This window comes from Quercus robur, chromosome 8 (assembly GCF_932294415.1).
Source record: "Quercus robur chromosome 8, dhQueRobu3.1, whole genome shotgun sequence".
Taxonomy (NCBI): domain Eukaryota; kingdom Viridiplantae; phylum Streptophyta; class Magnoliopsida; order Fagales; family Fagaceae; genus Quercus; species Quercus robur.
In genome coordinates this window covers 33686888-33707621 of record NC_065541.1, presented here as the reverse complement: position 1 = coordinate 33707621, position 20734 = coordinate 33686888, and the positions used below count along the sequence as shown (strand labels likewise).

The window sequence follows — 20734 nt, the reverse complement described above, 5'->3', positions numbered from 1 at the left end:
GATTAATAATTTTATGATGTATAAGAAAATATAAATATATATTATTTTTAATTTTTTTTAGAAACCCTGAAACACTCTGAAATTGTACATCGAAATAGATCAATACCAAAATATTCTATTCCACAAAACAAATCGAAACAGGGTCCAAAACGGTATTCATAACATTGTTTTCAAGCAAAAAAGAAAAAACTAAAAAAAAAAAATTTCAACTAAAATCTAAAAAAGAAAAAATTGTAACAGGGCAAGTCCACCCAAGAACACCCTGAGAAAAATTCCTGGAATCGCCACTGGGCATAGATTCTTGCTGCCTCCTTCATTTGGCATCTACTGCAAAGTAACATCTGTATTTTTGGTTCCACAGCCAATTTTGTTTTGAGTTCATTGTCCACATCCTTGCTCTACATATAGAGTCCCTCTTCAGGGGTACTCTCTACGGATCGAGAAAAATCCAGGTTGTACACGCACTCAAGTTGTGTTTATTTGGTCCATTTCAGTGATTCTCCTTCATGTGAATCATTTCAATTATAAAAATCATGACACAGGCCTTAACTCGTGCCCCCACTTGGGCCTAATCGTACGTCATAAAAGTTACATAATTGATTGTTTTTCCAGCAGTTTTAGTGCCACAAAAAGGCACAATTTATGCCATAACTTATTATGTGGTGTATTGTGGTTGATGTAAAGGTGATAGTGGGTCTATGTAAAGACACTCTTTCACCAATCACAACTCGTTAATGTGGTGAGCTGTGGCACAAATTATGCATTTTGTTGTGACATCAGATTTTTTCTCTTTTTTCAGTTCTCTCTCTCAAAAAAGTTGATGGCTACTGATTGCTTAGGAATAGTCGAATCGCCTGGCCCTTATCTTTATCAAGGAAAAAAAAAAAAAGCTTTTGCGTATTTGCTAGCCAACTTTCAGAAAAATGGCAATAGCAATGAGCTTTCCAGAATGAGTTTCCATTCTAATGACATGAAAAGCACGTTTGTGCCATATTTTTAGTGACCAAACGACACAAAATTTTGTTCAATATAAGTAACTATAGACGACAATGTTCGTAGTTTGAGCTGTAAAATGAACAGACCTAGTTCCTACTGTTATCTGTTACAACCCCCAACCTGGAACTTGGAAGGGCCACGTATAACTTACTCATCATGTCGTTTTATGCATTTTCATTGTTCAACGCGGCAAAGGAGGTGAAAACAGCATTAAACCAATTTGGTAAAAAATGCTGACTTGGTCATCTAAACTAAATGTGAGAGCTTTGGTCACGTCCACAAGGGTACCAGAGTTTTAAGGCCTTTAATCTGTGCACTCTCCACCACCCAAAAGTAACATTAAAAATTACCACATAAACAAAATTAAAAAAAAAAAAACCCACCATCCTCCCTCAATTTTTTTCTGGAAAATCCACCCAAACTCCTCTCTTTCTTGCACAAGCCTCAGGGGGAAAAAGAGAGAGAAAGAGATAATACAATACAGATCTCATTGGAACAAAAACATAGGCCTCAGGTGACAAAATACAAGAGGGTATTTCTTGTGGTAGGGGCAAAGGTTTTGTAATGGTCTCAACAATGCCTAGCAAGCTAAGGAAGGCACTTGGAGCAGTGAAAGACCAAACCAGCATTAGCATAGCCAAGGTCTACTCCAACACCAACGCGGCCAACCTCGAGGTCTTGATCCTCAAAGCTACCTCCCATGTCGAAATCCCCATAGATGATCGTTACGTAAATGAAATCCTTTCACTCATTTCTTCCAACAAAGTCTACGTCGCGGCTTGTGCCATAGCCATTTCCAAACGCATTAGCAGAACTCGCAATTGGATCGTCGCCGTCAAGTCCCTCATGCTTGTTCTTAGAATATTCCAAGATGGTGATCCATATTTCCCAAGGGAAGTTCTTCATGCAATGAAACGTGGTGCAAAGATTCTTAACCTTTCAAACTTCCGTGACGACTCAAATTCAAGCCCCTGGGATTACACAGCCTTTGTTAGGACATTTGCTCTGTATCTTGACGAGCGCTTAGACTGTTTTCTTACGGGGAAGCTTCAACGGAGGTTTACGTATACTCAAATAGAAAGCTTAAGCCACCGCCATAGAAGTAGAACCCGGCAACCTGTTTCGCCGGTACGTGACATGAAGCCTGTAATGCTGCTTGATAGAATCTCATATTGGCAGCGTTTGCTCGATAGAGCTATAGGCACAAGACCTACCGGTGCAGCCAAAACTAACCAGTTGGTATTGATTTCGCTTTATGCAATTGTGCAAGAGAGTTTTGATCTCTACCGTGACATTTCTGATGGGCTTGTGCTTCTTTTAGACAGCTTCTTCCAATTGCAATATCAATCTTGTGCCAATGCGTTTCAAGCTTGTATTAAAGCCACGAAACAATTTGAAGAGCTTTCGGGTTTTTACGATTTGTGCAAGAGCATTGGGGTAGGAAGGACCTCTGAATATCCAAGTGTACAAAAGATTTCCGAAGAGCTTATAGTGACATTGCAAGATTTCTTGAAAGATCATGATTCATTTCCTAGTCATAACAATGGTCATCGATCACCGTCGCTTCTTCCTATGCCTGTTTTGAGTTCTGAGAAGATTATTTACGAGCAATCAGAAGGATCAGACAAGTTGTCACAGAGAGGATCAGAATTCAGTGATTCGCGATGCACATCGTTGGAGGATCTTGTGGCTCTTACAGAAACGGGTATGTCAATTGAGCAAGAATATTTCTCAGAGGACCAAGCCGAGAAACAATCTTCTTGCACTGAGGATTTCACCAGTGCTAATGAAGATTCCGGATCAAACTCTTCATTTCCCCTTGAACTAGAAACAAATTCAAGTTTAGACCTCGTAAGTTTCCATGATCACTGTTCACAACTTGAAGAAAAACAAGAAAATCAACAACAAGGAAATGAAACCTCGGAGATTTCCAGTTTAGAATTGGACTCTCAACAAGATAGTTGGGAAGTTGTTTTATTTGAGTCGGCAGCCAAACAAGTGCAATCTTCTACAAGTCTAGCCAACGGGTTCGAACACTTGGTTGAGAACGATTTGATAATTAATCAAGCTTCACTACCTCAACACCAATACAATCCATTTCTACAAGATGAAATACCAACTACTATTGAAACCAGTACCAATGAGGCAGTCATTTTTACAGTGGACCCAATGTTTTCAGTTAATCCCACGTTTGATACAGCTACGGCACCAAGTTTTTGCGCACAAGTTGAGACCGTGGTTGCACCGACATTGTTTCCACACGATTTTAACGAGAACACAGTAGCTCCAACATTTTGTGTTGAGAATTTTAGTGAAACAATGGCAGCACCAACTTTTAGTGCCAACAGTCCTAACGAGACAGTACCCGCAGTTCCTAATGAAGACCCATTTGCGATTTGGCCTGGTGAATTGGCCAATGAACATGTCTCTAATGTGTCAATGAATCAAGAAAGTCTGTTGCATCAGCAACAGTTGTGGTTAGAGCAGCAAAACAAGATCATGGCAAAGCGTCGGACTTGATTTGTGAGATAAAAGCTCGAATTTTGTAAACTAATATCTGATTGTATAGCTATAGGCCTATAGCTAGCTTAATAAAGAAATCCTTTTTTTTTAGTACTACACTTCCAAACTTCTTTGAGATGTTGTCTTTCTTTGCATTAGCAAATTTGCGTTTACAAAAATATCACATTAGGATCACAGGCTTATACCATTGGAATTTGGAACTCGTTTACATGCAAAATCATCCTCGGATATAGCATGTTTATCATAGTAGACTTGAGTCCGTTTGGATTGAGCTTATTTTTGCTAAAATTGAAAACACTGTAACAAAATAATTTTTAAATGTGTAAATAGTACTGTGGGATCCATTTTTAATGAAAAAGTGGCTGAAAAGTGGAATTTGTAGGTCCATGAACAGTGCACGAATGCACTGTTTACTGTGCAAAAGTCAACAAATGCGGGCTGAACCAAAAAAAAAGAAAAAAAAAAGAGAAAACCGCAGAACAAAAACGCAGACGCCAGGAAACTTTGAATCCAAACGGGCACATATATGTAAAAGTTGAAGGCCATGAAAACGAGAAACAAACAAGGCTCTGCACTTGGATGTTTTTATAGGCCCATGAATTGCTCACTCGACCCATTGTGTCGCTCGAGCACTTTGTAAGTGGCCCGAACTCATAGATACTTGGGTTCTTTAGCTCCCTGGGCCAGCTGCGTGAACCACTTTTATGAGCTTCGGCTGTGGGTGGATCGTGATGTATTAATTTAGAAGGATACGTTAGGGTATTGGTTTAAGAATTATTTTGAAAATTTTTTATAGGAAAATAAAAATGCAATTAATATTTTTGACAGTTTTTTATATTTTTTATGAAAGTGGTTTCAAAACTTTCCTAAAATGGTTTATTAGCAATTATCCTAAAGACAACTGTTAAGCAAAAACATTATAAAACAAGATTGGGCTGAAAGGTCATTGACGCCTGATCACATCGTGATACGCACGAAATGAAGTCCATGGATTGCAATAGGAAAAATGGGCATTTGCCCCTAATTTACAAATTATATAGCAAAATGATCATGTTTTTTAAACTCGATTTCAACAAAATTGAGTTACAAGTGGAACTTGACATTACCAATGTTGAGTTCTATGCATATTTTGCCACTTAAATTTTTTGAAAATTTAAATGAAACTTGACATTGCTAATGTTGAGTTCCACTTAAAAATATACATATAAGTTGATTTTGAGAATATCAAGTTTTACACATAACTTGATTTTATCAAAATCTAGTTTCAAAAATAGGGGTATTTTGCTAAATTGTTTCAAAATAGGCACATTTTGTTGCATAGTTTGTAAATTAGGGGCAAATGTCAATTTTCCTCAATTGAATTTTAAAGAAAGGGTCACTTTTTTTTAGGGAATAAAGAAATGTTCACTAGATAGATTACTGTTGATAATGAAAAATTAAAAAAAAGATTTTGGGATGACATTGTTAGGAGTTCAATATCTAGATTTGTGTTGGAAAACATGTGAATATAAGTTATAGTCTTTAGAGTCTATAGGAATGTATAGGCAAGTGCTCAAGCTTCTGGTTTTTCAGTATGAAAGAATAGGACTTCAATTATTTTAAGTAGTTCGAGATTTTACAATTTCAACAAATTGGAATTTAAGCTTGACCGATCGAATTGCAATTATGCAAATTTGATTCAGCCCATCAACCTACCATGTGATTATGGTTTTGTTCTTGTTTGGTCTACTATATAAGTAAACCCTAATGCACGTTTTCTTAAGACTTTAGAGCTGCTTTTTTGAGATCTAAATTTTTTTTCATTTGTGACTACTACTCATAAAGTCACTACAGGTGTTCATTCTTATACAATCTGAACTGGTGGATCTAAAGTTGTGGCACTCCAAATATCAAAGGTGCTCGATTTAAATCTTCTAGGGGATACTGAAGTCATAGATTAGAGATTCACGTTGCAACAATTTACTATCAAAGAAGTCTATGAATCTTAGAGCTAAGTTAGATAACCTTAGGTAAGTTTACGAAGAATAGGGTTATTCAGTATGTGAAATTTTATTTGGTAGTGGATCTGTTTATTTAGGGATTGATAAGGTCACGAAGAATAGGGTTATTCAGTCTATGAAATTTTATTTGATAGTGGATCTATTTATTTAGGGATTGATAAGGTCAAGTCATCTTGGGTTTTTCCTGTGAACCTAGTTTGTTTAATTACTTTTTCCTAGGTCATCATATTATGTCTTTTTTTAAAAAAAAAATTCACACTTGCATAATATTGATATTTATCTGATTAATCTAAGGCTTTCATAATAGATCTAGTAATCAACTCGGCCTTAAAACTAGTTAATTACTGTTTTTGACAAGGGCGTAAAACAAACAAAGATAAAAATAAATTATACATGTTTGGCCTTTTCTCAAGATTAGCTTGTTGACATCTTCATCTAATTTTATATGCTAAACTAGTTTAATTATCTCATCTCAAACTTAAGTCGGCTTGTTATAGCCCACCTTGAGTTTGAGAGGGTTATTAAAGTTATATTAGCCCAAATCTACTTGTGGATCCATGTTGGTTGTACAAACCATTATAGTAATGTATTTTACACCCAGAATTATTTTTTTGAGAATATTTTACACCTAGATATTTTTGTTTGCATATGGACCTTTTATTTACAATTGAAAAGTGCTTAAGATTCACAATTTCTCAATTCTACCTTTAAATTTAAGGTATATAGATGCAGGGGCGAAACTAGAAGTTCAAGTTAGGGGGGTGAAGTTAAAAAAAAAAAAAAAGGCACATAACAACACTACGCATGTAGCATAACACTACAATCAACAAAATTTATTAAATATTAACAACTAACCATTAAAATTTCAAACCATCTCAACTTAAAAAAAAAAAAAAAAAAAAAAAAAAAAAAAAAAAAATCTAAAAGACAAGCACAACCATTAGTTATTTGTTGCTCCTTTATTCATGCGGGCATATGTTATATAAAAAAAACAAAATCACCCAATCAGCAGTGTGTGGACGAGGATCCCTAATCTCATCTAAGTGGATTGCTAAGATGATTTCCGAGGATGCCCCTCGGACCTCCTGGACGAGCATTGGATAGCCACAAGACGAGCACCTGTTGACCTGGGGGACGAGTAGTAATCATAGAAGGCATATAAAGTTAAAATATTACAGATGAAATAAAGTAGACTTGGCACGGGTTACAAGAATGGTGAAAGGAGAAGGGAGTGGAAGCTATCCCTTCTGCATTAAATGCAAGACAACTACTCCTCTAGTTGCATTAATGAGGAAATGATCATGAATAGTGGTGGCACAACTCAGATTGCGAGGCAGAAGCTTACCTGTATGTTCTGGATGGGACAGAAGTTCTAAAAATGCAATCTCAACCCTCCAAGTGTAGGATGAAGATAATCTGTGTGTAAATATAAAAGGAAGATAAAGATCCTTAGAAAAAGGACCTAGGGAAAAAGAAAAAGGAGAGAAAACAAAACCATATATATAAAAGATCTTCCTTGGTCCAACCGAGGATCCCTTTTTCTTCATAATTGAGTGTTCCTAGTCTTTTACTTGGCATTTCTTCTCATTGTGATTACCTTTAGCTCATTAAGTAGTCAATATCCTACCCATTCTCTAACAAATTAATTGTGGTGGGCTCATTGGGCTACTATTTGGTCGTTCCAAGGCTATAGGTCCGTTTGTGCCCTTATAAGCAGATTCATAAAAAAATATAAAAATAAAAAACACCTAGTATATGGGTCCAAACTCCAAACAGTAAACGAGAGTTAAAGTATTGATATAGAAATAGTGATTCTTCATTTAGCAAAAAAAAAACACAAAAAATAAGAGTTCTCCATCTTCCATTGAAAAAGAGAGAAAAGAGTTAGAGAGAGAGAGAGAGATTGAGAGAAAAGAGGCTCTGCCTCCGCTTAGCTAAGATGAGAGAGGGAAATACCGTGCTGGTGCTTTCTTGGTCTCTCTCAGAAGCAGATCTGCTACAACGTGCCGTGTGGTGCTACTGCATTTTTGGTCTCAGTCTTCATTCCTTTTGCCTCATGTCTCAGTACTAATGTGTCTCTCTGGGTTAGGGTTTTTTTTTTTTGGGCAATTTGATGGAATGATTTGATGTCAGATTGGTTTTGTTTCAAAATTTTTAAGGACTTGGCTAATGTTTTTGGTAAATTGTCTGATTGTACTCAATTTTCTTTAGCCTTTCTATTTTGGTGACATTGTTATTGACCTAATTTTTTAGGTTTACCTTAGTTTTTTTTTGGATTTTAGATTTGTAAATTTTTAATGGGCTTTTTCTTTTTCTTTTAAAGATTTTGTTTAGGGGGGCAAGTGTAATTGTTTTGGGCAAAATAACTCAAATTTGTAATCTATATATATACTCCTTGATTTTTTTCCAAATTTTTTTTTTGGAGGGGGGTGGGGGGGGGGGGGGGGGGGGCGGGGGGCGGGCATGGCCCCGCAAAAGCCAAAGAATGGCTCCGTCCCTGTATAGGTGGGTCAGTTTAAGCCTTAAACTGAAGATTGAGGACATCAAAATCAGCCTGACATGTAAACAGTGACAGAGAAAAATTTTGGTTGAAAGGGGCAACATTAAGATGAAATATTGACGAAATATTAATGATGAAGAATATTTTAACTAACTCCATGGCTACTCTTTTGGAATGTGCTACTCTTCCCAAATAAGTTGGTGTTCCAAAAAGTACCTACACACCAAAAGCGGAAGACCAGAAACAACCAACGCAGGCATACGTCATGACCAAAAGCTGACGAGTGAGACCAAGCACACGGAACTCATGTTGCAATGTCAACTCCACCTAAGACTCTCTTACATTCACACAGCTACCGGCAATGGGATGACTCTTATCTCCTACAAATCAGTTAAGGGATAACTCCTTACTCCCTATGGATCAACTATGGGATAGTTCCCAACTCCTACACATTAGCTGAGGGATAACCCCATATCTCTACAATTTAGCTATGGTGATCATCTGAAAACCCCTATATAAACACTGAGACACTCCAATCTCAAGGTATGCAAAAAATATTATTCAGAAACTCCTCTCCAAAAAGTTCACTATCAATTTTTGACTTGACCTTCAGAGGGTCTTAGGGCGGCACCACACCGATGCTCTTCGAAGGTGCTTCTATTTTTCGCAGGTTCACTACTTTTCACCTTGTTGCAAAAGACTGCGGGTTTGGGCGATAGACCTGTTGGCGATTTTCAACATCATCAATTGATGTAAAAAATATTTATAAATATAGGAGAAATTTTACTTAATTTATCGAACAAACTAATTGATTAACATAGAAAGTATGATGTAAATGTAAGTTGTAATTTGTTTTTTTTTTTTTTTGGTTTCAATTTAATTTTTCAAGACTTATTAGAGTTATTATAATCATTGTTGTGCTTAAGCTGCTTCAAAATATAAGCTTGCTATAAATATATATATTTTAAATAAGTAAAATAAATAAATAGACATTAATGTATGAATTTAAATATAAGATATTCATACAAATCATTTGAATACTTAAAAGTAAAATGAAAAAATAAATTAATTTAGAAGGATTAACAATATTAGTGTTTGTTTTTTCTATCTTAGATTTCATTGCCAACTATCAAAAGGCCAATTGATGGCAAAGAGCTTCAAAAATATATAGCATTGTAAAATGTGATTAAAAAAAAGAAAAAAAAAATTTGGGCACATTGTTTAGTGTGAGAGACCAGGAAAATTCCATGGTGCTCTCAAAAAAGAGATTTTTGGGAGGATACCTCTCTTTTTGGGTAAGTGGTATAGAGTTGCCACTTATTTTTTATACAAAAAAATAAGAAAAAAAATACTAAATACAAAATACATGACTGAATTGTTCCATTCTCATTGATTGAATAAAAAAGAATACATATTTGATAAATTAAGTATTACATGGCTTTGGGTCCTAGTTACAAACTACAAAAAATACATGACTTTTTGTCCTAGTTACAACCTACCCAAAATAAAAATAAAGAAAAAGCCCAAGTCTACCTATCCAAAGACACTAGTGCTCTGTTTGTTTCGAAGTAAAATATTTTACATGCAAAATATTTTCAGTAAAATATTTTCATTTTATGGTGTTTGATTGTAAACATGAAAATTTAGTGAAAATCATGTTTCAATTGTATGCTTCACTGTATAATAATTTTTTTTCATATACTTCTCAAAACTCAATAGGTGCACAGACCTTCAACAAAAATAAATAAATAAATAATTGGTGCACAAACCTATGCAGTGTGCACAGTCCCCCCCCCCCCCCCCCCCCAAAAAAAAAAAAAACTCCACATCGGAAGGAAAAACAACCACCAAAACACCACCAACCATTAAAAAAACAGCCACCAACCAACAAACCACCATTGACCACTCAAATGACAACCATCATCAACCAAAAATCCAGTTCGGAAAAAAACCAAAAAAAAAAAAAAAAAAAGATTGGGAAAACCAGCCAAAAGACAACCACCATCAACCAAGAAAAACATTCACAAACTCAGATCGAAAACCCAAGAAAGAAAGAGCATAATCTGAAAATCTAAGCCCAACGGAGGCAAGATCGGGTAGTCACCAAAAACTTAAGATCGTCGTTAGATCCAAGGCAGTGCAAGAGAGAAGAGAAGAAGGATTTGTGCAGACATGATGAGGTTGGTAGTGCCGATGATGGCGGTTGGGGTCGGTCAGTGGGTGAGCAATGGTATGAGATGGGTGGAGATGAGAGGGTTGTGGCCTTGTGACTTGTGAGTGAGAGAGCTGAGAGATGGAGAGAGGAAGAACTGAGAAAGTTAAGAGAGCAGAAGCTGATAAAGTGTCGGGTGTGAGAGAGGAGAAGAAATTGTAAAATGTTTTGTTGACTTTTTAAGTGTAAAATATTTTACCGTTTTTGCCTTTTATTTTTCCTTTCACTGAAAATATTTTACATTTGACTAATTATTTTACTGCAAAACAAACATGGTAAAATATGAAAATATTTTACATCAAAACAAACATAGCGTAAATTCAGAAGGCTAGGTTACAAAATTGGGAGGTGTTAAGTACCCATTTCGCCTAGACAAAGTTTGGTCTTCTAGACTGTCATGACCAATATTTATGCATGCTATGAATGATATGTTGTACATATTAAAAAACTAAATCACACAAGTCTATTTATGAATGTATCCTCTTCTTTGTTAAAAATTCAGATCTGTGTTGTGATAAAAAAATTTGATTTGGTTTAGAAAAATCAGATCTATTTTTGTACATGTAAAAAAAAAAGGTTTCTGGAGAAAAAAATCAGATCTATTTTATTAAATAAAACAAAGTCTTTTGGTTAAAAAAAATATCAGGTCTTTTTTTTGGAAAACTAAAAAATTGGTTCTTGATTTATATGTTAAAAAAAAAATCAAATTTGTTTCATAACAAAAAATTTTAGATTTGTGGAGAATTAGAAAAAAATCAAATTTGTTTTTTATGTGAAATAAAATAAGGAAAATATTTTTTTAGAAGAGGCCTATATTCATAAAATAAACCTATGCTACATGCATCAAACAAAACAAACAAAACTACTCTTAACTTTTTTTATTTCAAAATCTACTTTGTTGACAAAAATTCAGATCTACATCTAAAGAAGATATAGATCAGTTTTTTAGATTTTAAAAAGATTCAGATTCGTATCTAAGGAAGATACAAACCAGTTTTTGTTAAAAAATTCAGATTTGCATCTATTGAAGATACAAACCAGTTTTGTTTAAAAAATTCAGATTTGCATCTAATGAAGATGCAAATTAGTTTTTTGATTGAGAAAAATTCAGATCTACATCTAATGAAAATGCAAATCAATTTTTTATTTGAGAAAAATTTAGATTTGCATCTAATGAAGATGCAAATCATTTTTTTTAAAAAAAATATGATAACAAGCAGATTTTTGAAAAAAAAAAAAAAAGAAGATCTTGACAAAAAAAATTAAAAATATATTCCAATAAAGAAAATATCGACAACACATGATATGAACATTTAAAAATTAAAACTAAACAAACATTTATTCATGCATTATCAAATTGAAAGAGTTAGAAGAAGAAGAAGAAGTAAAGAAAAACTACCTCTTGCATAGACATACTCTTTTTCTTGAGAGAATATTTTAGGGTTCAAAGAAATTTACGCAATTATCTTTGAAACCTAAAAATCCTTCCTTACAAAAAAGAAATTCTGAAGACGAAAGCTTCTAGAACTTCTTTAACGTAAGAGAGAAAATACTAGAAAGGGGAGTCAAAAAGAGGGGAAATATGAAAGCGTGAAAAATTGTGCTTAATTTTGAGATCCAATCTCTATTTTGAGTGCCAAATGTCACTTTTGGGTGCCAATCCCGCTTTCGAGTTTGGGTGCGTTTTAGACTCTTTTAAAAAAAAAAAAATTTTATAGGTTTTTTGAGCTGGGACTTGCACTTAGATGCGTTTTTAATTCGTATTCTAAAAATTAAATAATTTTCTAGGTAATTCAGGTCTTTTTAGCAATAACTATCTTATAGATAAATACTCTAAAAAATCTTGATAAAGTCTAGATTATCCACAATTTTATTGTTATCCAATTTTCCCCTTTATTCCCATGCAAGCAATCCTATTTTTGACACTAGCTAACAACCAATCACAAAATAATTTAATTAATTTTAATTGTTTAACCAATCAGAATTAATTTAAATTAATCATGTGTGGTTGACTCTACCTGGACACAATACATGCTAATCGTGCAAACTTGATCATGCAATATTTTTCGATCCGACGGTCCGATTTGGAAACCGAGCATACTGTCGCGACCGTTAGAATCTTTAGATCATTTTTATGATATGCAACAAACAAATTAATGCATATAATACCATCATGATTTTTGGATACATGAATGGTCATTCTAGTCATCTTCCTTGATTAAATCATGGATGCAAAATCGAGTGTCTACAGTTAGGAGATATTGTGATATTGTGATATTGTATCATGTTAGTTTTTTGTTTTTTGTTTTTTTTTTTTTTTTTTTGACTAAATTAGAGAGGTAAAAGTTATTTCCAATATCAATTAAAAAAAAAAAAAACTGAACTCAGAATATTAATAAAAATTTTGGATTAAAAAAAATGGAATCTTTATGGGGAGGGACCTTGGGTGCCTCTTGACTCCACCCGTACCTACAGATCCCATCTCCTAGTTGATCAGTCATTGCAGTTGTGGTAACTAGACCTAAAAATGCTTAAAGGACCTCGAAGACTGGCTCCCAATTTACTTGTTTAGAGAAAAAGAGAGAGATACACGAGAGATAAAGAGAGTGAAACAATTAAGGAGGAGCTTAGTCCTAAGCCGAAGCCTCCTCGAGAAGTACATACCAGATAAGAGAGTGCATACTGAGTCTAGGACTCCATCATTTGGGCCATCAGGTTGGCCCAAAGAGGTTTTCCCCATTGTAGGATACTCTTTTCCCACCTTAAACAAGTAAATTGGGAGTTAGTCCTCGCGGTCCTTCAGGCATTTTTAGGTCTGTTTACCACATCAGTTATCCTTAAAAACAGTGATCACGAGCTGGACTCACATACTTATATGTATCTTATATGTATCTGCTTTATTCATTGAACCATGTATGCAATCCTTGGCACAATTATTCTTTTCTTTTTTATTTCTCTTTTTCCCTCACTATTTTATTCACTTAACCATTAAGAATTTCTGACCAACTCCTGGGTTGGTCAAGGCTGAACCGAGGCTTTTTAGTAGAATATTCATTTGGTTGTAAGAATTCATCATTTAAATGCCTTGTTGCAGTTCAATATTTTCTCTAAAATTGTACACCCGTAGTTTCGTTTTTGAATGTGTAACATGGGAGTCAATAATAAGGTGTAACATGATTAATGTAAGAGTCAACCGTTTTTCTGTATTTTTCACCTTATATTTAATCGAAAGCAATATATTGAAACACTAGGTTTTGGTGTTGTATTGTTGTTGCGTGTTAAGTTTTCTCTGCCACTGTTTCTCAAAAAAAAAAAAAAAAGGGTTTTTCTCTGCCCTTGCAATGTGATTTTGGCGTGTGTCAAACGCAACTCATGTTACACATTAAAGGGTCCGATTAATGTTTATCCTTAAGGCATACATTAACCATCTATTTTAAGAAATTTTTTATGAAAAATTGAAAAAATTGTTAAATCAGTTAGTTATTTTTTCATTTTCCACAAAAAAATTTTCTAAAATAGTTCACTAACATATACCCTTAGGGAATACATGAGCAAAGCAAATCCCTAGTAGTTATAAAACCACAAATCAAATGCTGCGGGACAATAAGGACCACGGTCAGCTAGACTAACACAAACTGGTGGAGGAATGTCAATCTCATATTAGGCTTGATCTAGCATGTGCCATGTGAATTTTCCCCCACTCACCCAAAAAATAAATGTGAACTTTCCACTTGATTCCTTGCTGTGAAGGCAGTGTGGTAACTGGTGAGGAATTGGTTCACCATTAATTTTTTTTATAATAACTGATGAGATAATATGTTGTGAATCTTGTGATTAGTGTTAATAATATGGGTCTGGCTTACCTCTAGTAGTTTTTTAGTGGGATCATTTTTTTTTTTCTAATGAGAAACTGCTCTATCACCCACTAACTAAACAAAATATGGAGATTAAAACTCACAACTACATTGTTTTATCTCGAGGAAAAACTAACTAAATGTCAATTTGAAAATCTAATGGAGGTAAGCCAAATCCTAATAAAATAATATAAATAAATGGTTCATGTAAAAGCAATTACACAATTTTCAGATAAATAGTTATTACACAAAAAAAAAAAAAATGGTGTAAATAATATTTTGGTCCCTAGGTTACAATCAATTTGTTCCTTACATTTTGGTAGCAATCAATTTGGTTCCTAATATTTTCAATTTACAGTCAATTTGATCCCTACCATTAACTGACTAATGGAAAAGGCTTGCGTGACAAATGGTTTGCACGGTTGGCATGTTTAGCATTAAAATATTAAATGATATGCTGATGGGTTTAAATTCTATTGTCCACATAAGCTTTTTTTTACCATTTTTTAACTTTAATTTTCTTATAATCTTTTTAACCAAACATAATTTCTTTTTTATTCTCTCTCTCTCTCTTCATTCTTCCATTTTTTGTTCTCAATGATCGGCAAAATCGATCCATACACCATCGACTTTGTCCCCAAAGCCTTCTTGGCAACTACTCTTTGATTCTCCCAAGAAGATCGTCATCCCTTTATGGCCACTTGTGCAGCCTCCACCGCAACAAATCAAGAAGTATCTTCAATCCTAAAATTTCAACGCTTCCATCGTGGGTTTCCTCTAGATAAAAAATAGATGGTGTTGGAGAAGAATGAGATGAGGTTAGGAATTGCTAAGTTGGGAGTGAGATCGGTGAGTTTGGGTTTGGTGGATCTAGATGAACAAAGTTTCTCTCCAAACTAATTTGGAGAGAAACTCCTCAAATTTCTCATATATCTCTTTTTTCAGTGTAAATTTTGAAAATCTAAACGTTGAACTTCATGTGCCTTAGGTTCTTAACATGCATATCAAATTTTGTTCAAATCAGATATTATTTACCATTCGATCAATAAACTTATTTTTTATACATAATTTTAGATCATAAAAATTTGAATTTTTAATATTTATTCAATGACATAGCAATTGATTTTTGATCTTCTTGAAATTTTATAAGCATAAAGGATATAATAAGAACATACTATTCAATGGTTAGATTTTCAAAATTCACACTCAATATTAAGATATAGAAGGAGTTTATAGGGTTTCTCTCCAAACTAGTTTGAAGAGAAACTTTGTTCGATCTAGATCGGAGAAGATGATTTGAGATCAAAGAGGATTCGTAAGCTTGAGCTAGCTCTACGAACTGAGCTGTAGCTTTAGCTTGGGATAAGTCGAATCTAGGTTTATGGTGGTGCCAAAGGTTGGGGTTATGTCGTTATAGTGAATCTAGGTTTGGAGGATTGGTGTTTGGAGGCACTAGGTTTGGTGGATCTAGGTTTTGGGATTTGTTTGAATTTGGGGATTTTGGTTGAAATTTAATGGCATAATATTTACAGTGATTAAAGCAAAATTGAAGGTTAGAATCAATGTAATTTGTGTTGATTTGCCATTATTGGACTAGATTATTGTTTGGATACCAAGAAATTGCAAGAATGAGAAGAAAATGAAAACTTGTTTATTTACCAAGAAAATATAAGAAAGGAAAAAAAATAGAGTTGATAAAATAAAAAAGAAATTTTGTTTGGTTAAAAAAATGGTAAGAAAAGTAATTTTGAAAGTTGATGTGGCCTTTTCTTGCCATGTAAGTACTATGTGGCCAATGATTTTGACAAGTAGCATATTATTTAATATTAAAGTTGCCTATTGTGTAAACTATTTGTGGTGTAAGTATTTTCCGTCATGAAGTTAATAGTATGGATCAAATTGACTTATTCTCTATTACAAAAATATAGAGACTAAATTGATTATAACTCCAAAATGTAAAAACCAAAATAGTATTTTTGCCAATAATTATTTAGTAGTCCTCAAAAGTTCTATAATTCAATTGACCTCTCTCCAACCAACTAATATTAAAAAATAAAAAGAATTGTGTAGTCAATTAATTTAAAAAGGGAAAGGGAAATTAGGAGTGCAGGGGGTTGGGACTAGTCATTATAACCACCATATATTGGCGGGAAAGAAACTGGAAAGGGAGAACATTTACCTTCAAGTTCACAATATATCTCTCTCAGAAAGAGAGGAAGAGGTGTCAAGCTTTACAGCTAAATTATACAGTTGCTTTTAAAGGGGACATCAGAGGGATATATGAGACTGAAAAGTCATGCTTTTCTTTAGTAGCATCAGATGCATTGTTGTAGGTTACCAAGACAAAAATTAAGAGAGTAGTGGGAGGAGACAAGCAATGCATGTGAACTTGGGAAGAAGAATGGACCACACAATACACAATACATAATATAATAATAGAGTATTTAGTTGTTCTCACTTCTCAGCATATCTTTCCCATGTGAGGTCGCTGTGTACTTCTACTTGGGACCCACCCGGCCCATCTTTTGTAGTCTCTTCCCTGCATCTGCGCCGAGCCTTCCTCTCCTCACTTCCCAATTTTTATTTTTCTTCTTCTTGTTTTCCCTTTTCTAGATTCTCAATATCAAGGGGACCCATTGCCCAAACATATATTACTCTTACTTAATCCAATAAACCTCTGCTACTAGTGAATGCTCAATAGAGTCAACATTTCTACAGCCAAAAACACCTAATATGGAGTAGTTGTTATGTGTTAACATTGATTGTAAAGCTCGAGCATAGCAATTGGGGACTGGGATTTAATTGGTGTGAAAGTAAAGTTAAGTGAGTGCTGGGCCTGGGCTTCAGCTTCTTTGATCATCATACATACTGAACGAGCATCAGATGAGGGACCCGGCCATCATGATCTCTCAGATCTTGATGAAAGGGCCAACTCAGTATTACAAATACAAAAGATTTCCATCATTGCCATTGATTCCCATTACCCACTTAAAAAGAGAGGGGAAAAAAAGGAAAGCGAAATCTAGCTCCTTAAAGCTTTGGCATTTGCTAGGTGCAATAGGTTACGCGTTATGCGTTATTATACACACCCTCAATGAAGAAACAAGCCACGTCTATATCAATCAATATTTCACCATCATTATCATAATTATCATCACCCTAAGTCCCATTGGCCGCATCAAACCAAACAAACCAGACAGATAAGAATCAAAGGGATCAGATTACATCACAACAATTCAATCCTAATGCTAGTCAAAAAGCACACAAAGAAACAGTTGCACTCTTTCTAACTAAATCCAATGTCCATTACAATTAAAATAAGACCCTCTTGGATGTACATTATCAAACATAACTAAGAAAAATAAAAAAATGGTAACAATCATCATATCCTCTCTCTTACAACTTCATGGGGTGAATCAATTAATAAGATTAAAATAAATATAGAAGAAAAAAGCCAACAAGTTACAAGGATACTCCCTAAAAACCGCATCCATGCCTTTTTTTTTGGGTCATATAATATTAGGATAAGTATTTTTTTTTTTTACGATGATATATTATAATTACTTTTATAATATTAAGGTAAAAAAAAGAAGAAGTTGGAGTATACGAAGTGTATGTGTTTGTTTGCTGCTTGTCCAGTGTCCACGACCATGTTTCTCATTCTTCGACGGTTAGAAAAATCCAAATGGACTCCTCCTGTTTTATTAATGTATTAAATAAAGGAATATATGTTAGGAAAAAACAAAAAACAATAATAATAATAATAGAAATTATGATTATACATGTCACATGTAATTAATTAAGTCAATGGTCTCCCACTTTGTTTGCCGAACAATGAATCCCGCTACAGAGTCAACAGTTTACACGCATCAATGTCAAATTGACGGTGTAGATGGATGGTGGTTGGTTGTAGTAATTTATAGTGAGTGACTGACCCATTCAGAACTCAGAGGTCTAGAGGCCTTTGAACAGTTTTATTCAGTCAGACACAGACACCAAACTTTAGCAATTGCTGCTGGAATCAAATTGTCCTAGTTTTTAATATTATTTACTGTGAGTGACAGGATTACCAAGATTCCCCAATTCAATTCAAGGCTCTCCACGTCAGCACAAAAAGCACAGACAGAAGACCCACCAATTGATCATGCGAAGCAGAAGTTAAAATGTGGAAATGGACGATGATGCTTTAAAACATCCCATTTTCTCTTCTCATCTTATGAGTAGAGATTATAGACACAAACAAAGCAGACAAGCGGACCCACTTTTGGTGTGAATCCCCAATGTATAAATATAAGGGGGTATAATGGTCTTTTCACCACTACCTAAAGGGCTAAAAAAGGAGTAAATCTCTTTCACGCGCCTACCACCAAGTACAGAAGCCAGCATGCAACGAATGCACACTTGGCCCTATCTAATTAAATTTGCCGAAGTCTAACCCACGACCAACAGTCTCAAGTCAAAGACAAACTATAATTTTTGAAAACCCCCTTTTACCCTTCCCCAAACTTGGCGGGCGCCCAAGGGGCTGGGTTATTAATATTATATGCAAAGAAACTGTGAAAGATTGGGACTTCACAAGCCTCAAAACCAAACTAAAAAGTACGAAATGCCTATTATACCCTAGAGAAAACGTACCTTTCTTGGCGGGGGTTAGTTTCTTTGTTAATTATTCCCTCCAAGTCCTGCTGAAAATGGTCTTGAGCCTATTCCCGGAGAGTTTCTGCAAGGCTTTCTTGGCTCCGGCGACCTCCATCTCCGCCAGCCTCTGCAAGTGGTTTTGAGCCCCAGCGGCCACCAGTCTCTTCCTGCACCCCTGGCTTCCTCCACTGAGCACTGCCGCCACCACCATCACCGGAAACTTTTTACAAACCAGCTCATTCTTAGGGTCCAACATCTGCATAAGCCTCATAACACTCTTCTCGTCCCTCGCCAACTCTTTCCTATTCGATCTGACAGTCAAAAGCGACACCAGCGCCTCCGCCGCTGACTCCTGTAGCCCCACCGGCTTCGGTGACTCCATTAGCTTCACCAACGACCCCATACAACCACCAATGGCCCGCTTGTTACCATCACTGATTGATAAAGTAGCAAGCAAAGACGCTGAGATTTGCTGTAGAATAAGATTCCCATGTTTGATAAGCTCGCCTAATTGAACTATAAATGTTGTTGATGATGATAAAATCCGAGAAATCGAATCCAATGTAGAAAGACAGCTTATTGTTCTCACAACATGTTCCAACGTGTCGGAACTAGAAGAATCCTGAATCAAATGCAGTAATCTTTGTAACCCACGTTCTCTTATTATCAAAGCACGAAAATACTCACCAGAAGAAGCTAATTTTGCTATACAATGCGCCGCCTTTTCTTGAGCTGAGCTTGTGCCTGAGATTAATACTTGAATCATAACAGTCACAGCTCCTTCCTCTGCTAAACTGTTCTTGATCTCTTCCACACTGGCAACGTTCCTAATAGCACCCGTTGCGTGTGCTTGCGTGACCGTCGACCCAGATCGACACGCCTCGATCAGGATCAAAACGCCGCCGTATGCGGAAATAGCCCACGCGTTTTCGGGATCGGCAGTGATGGCTTCCACAGCAGCCGAAGCCTTTTCCTTTAAAGACGTTGACCCAGTTTCAAGGATCCTTAACAAAGGCCCCAGGCCCCCTTCTTCGAACACAGTCTTGCGCGACTCGTCGTTTGCCGAGGCGAGGACCGATATGGCGGTGGTAGCGTGTTCTCGGATGAGATTGTCATTGAAATCCAGCAAGTGAATGAGATAAGCAACGTTTCCTTCTTTAGCAACCAAAGTAGCGGATTTTGATTTTTCATCATCTTGGGTGAGGAGTTGAAGTAAGGACTCCAAAGCTTTTTTCTTGAACTCGATCCCTCCGATTTGTAAGCGAGTGAAAAGGTCTCTGACGAAGAAACCCAAGTCTTCTTTAGTAGAGGAAGGACCTGGGTGAGAGAGAACGATGGCGTTGGAGTGGTGGAGGACCCCAGATCGGAGGAGTAAGTCGAGGTCGTGGAGGGAGTTGGAGAGAGAAGAGGAAGCCATGTCGAGGTCGCTTTGCATGAGGAGTTTTCCTCCGGAGAAGGAAGGGAAAGAACATTGTTGGGAGAGGGTAGAGAGGCGGTGGAGAGTAGAGTGGAGAGAAGGGAGGAGGGAAAGGAGGAGAGGGTTATCGGACCAGTGAGTAGAGGAGGAGAGGGAGGAAAGAGAGGAGCGGAGGGAAGTGAGTTTGGAGTGGAGGACTTGCCATCGGCCAGTGAAGGATTTGACGGAAAGAGAGGAGAGAAGGAGGACGGAAAGGAGGTTGTTGATTAGCTCGAGAAGGGTTTGTGGTGAAGAAGAAGAAGAAGAAGAGGAGGAGGAAGGTGGTGATGGAGCTGTAGTTGTGGGATTCATTTGGGTGAGTTTGGGTGGAGCTCCAAAGGTAATGGTAATGGTAGAGGATGTGAATACATGTGAGAGTAAAGAAGAGAGATTTGGTTGCTTTGGGGAAAAGAGGGAGTAGTGGTGACTCTTTGAGTTTGACAGGAAGATGATGGAGAAAAGTGAAGGTACCGAGAGAGAGAGAGAGAGAGAGAGAGAGAAGAGGGACCTTGGGTTGTGGACTTGCTTGTGGGATTGGGACTTGAGAGAGAGAGA

The 20734-nt window shown here is 35.9% G+C and overlaps 2 protein-coding genes across 2 annotated transcripts; one reads left to right on the top strand and one right to left on the bottom strand.

The window, feature by feature from the left end:
* Positions 1-1389: 1389 nt before the first annotated feature.
* On the top strand, positions 1390-3626 carry LOC126695276 (clathrin coat assembly protein AP180). Its single transcript, XM_050391960.1, has one exon. It carries the CDS (start codon positions 1561-1563, stop codon positions 3514-3516), a length of 1956 nt encoding a protein of 651 aa, XP_050247917.1. The 5' UTR covers positions 1390-1560; the 3' UTR covers positions 3517-3626.
* Positions 3627-17342: 13716 nt separating this feature from the next.
* On the bottom strand, positions 17343-20734 carry LOC126695275 (uncharacterized). Its single transcript, XM_050391959.1, has 2 exons — positions 18721-20734; positions 17343-17781 (listed from the first exon to the last, which is right to left on the bottom strand). The coding sequence occupies exon 1, from the start codon at positions 20489-20491 to the stop codon at positions 18752-18754; it is 1740 nt and encodes a 579-aa protein (XP_050247916.1). The 5' UTR covers positions 20492-20734; the 3' UTR covers positions 17343-17781; positions 18721-18751.

Excerpts from the sequence above, each read along its gene's own strand:
- LOC126695275 (XM_050391959.1), bottom strand. The coding sequence starts at position 20,491 with ATGAATCCCACAACTACAGCTCCATCACCACCTTCCTCCTCCTCTTCT.
- LOC126695276 (XM_050391960.1), top strand. The coding sequence starts at position 1,561 with ATGGTCTCAACAATGCCTAGCAAGCTAAGGAAGGCACTTGGAGCAGTG.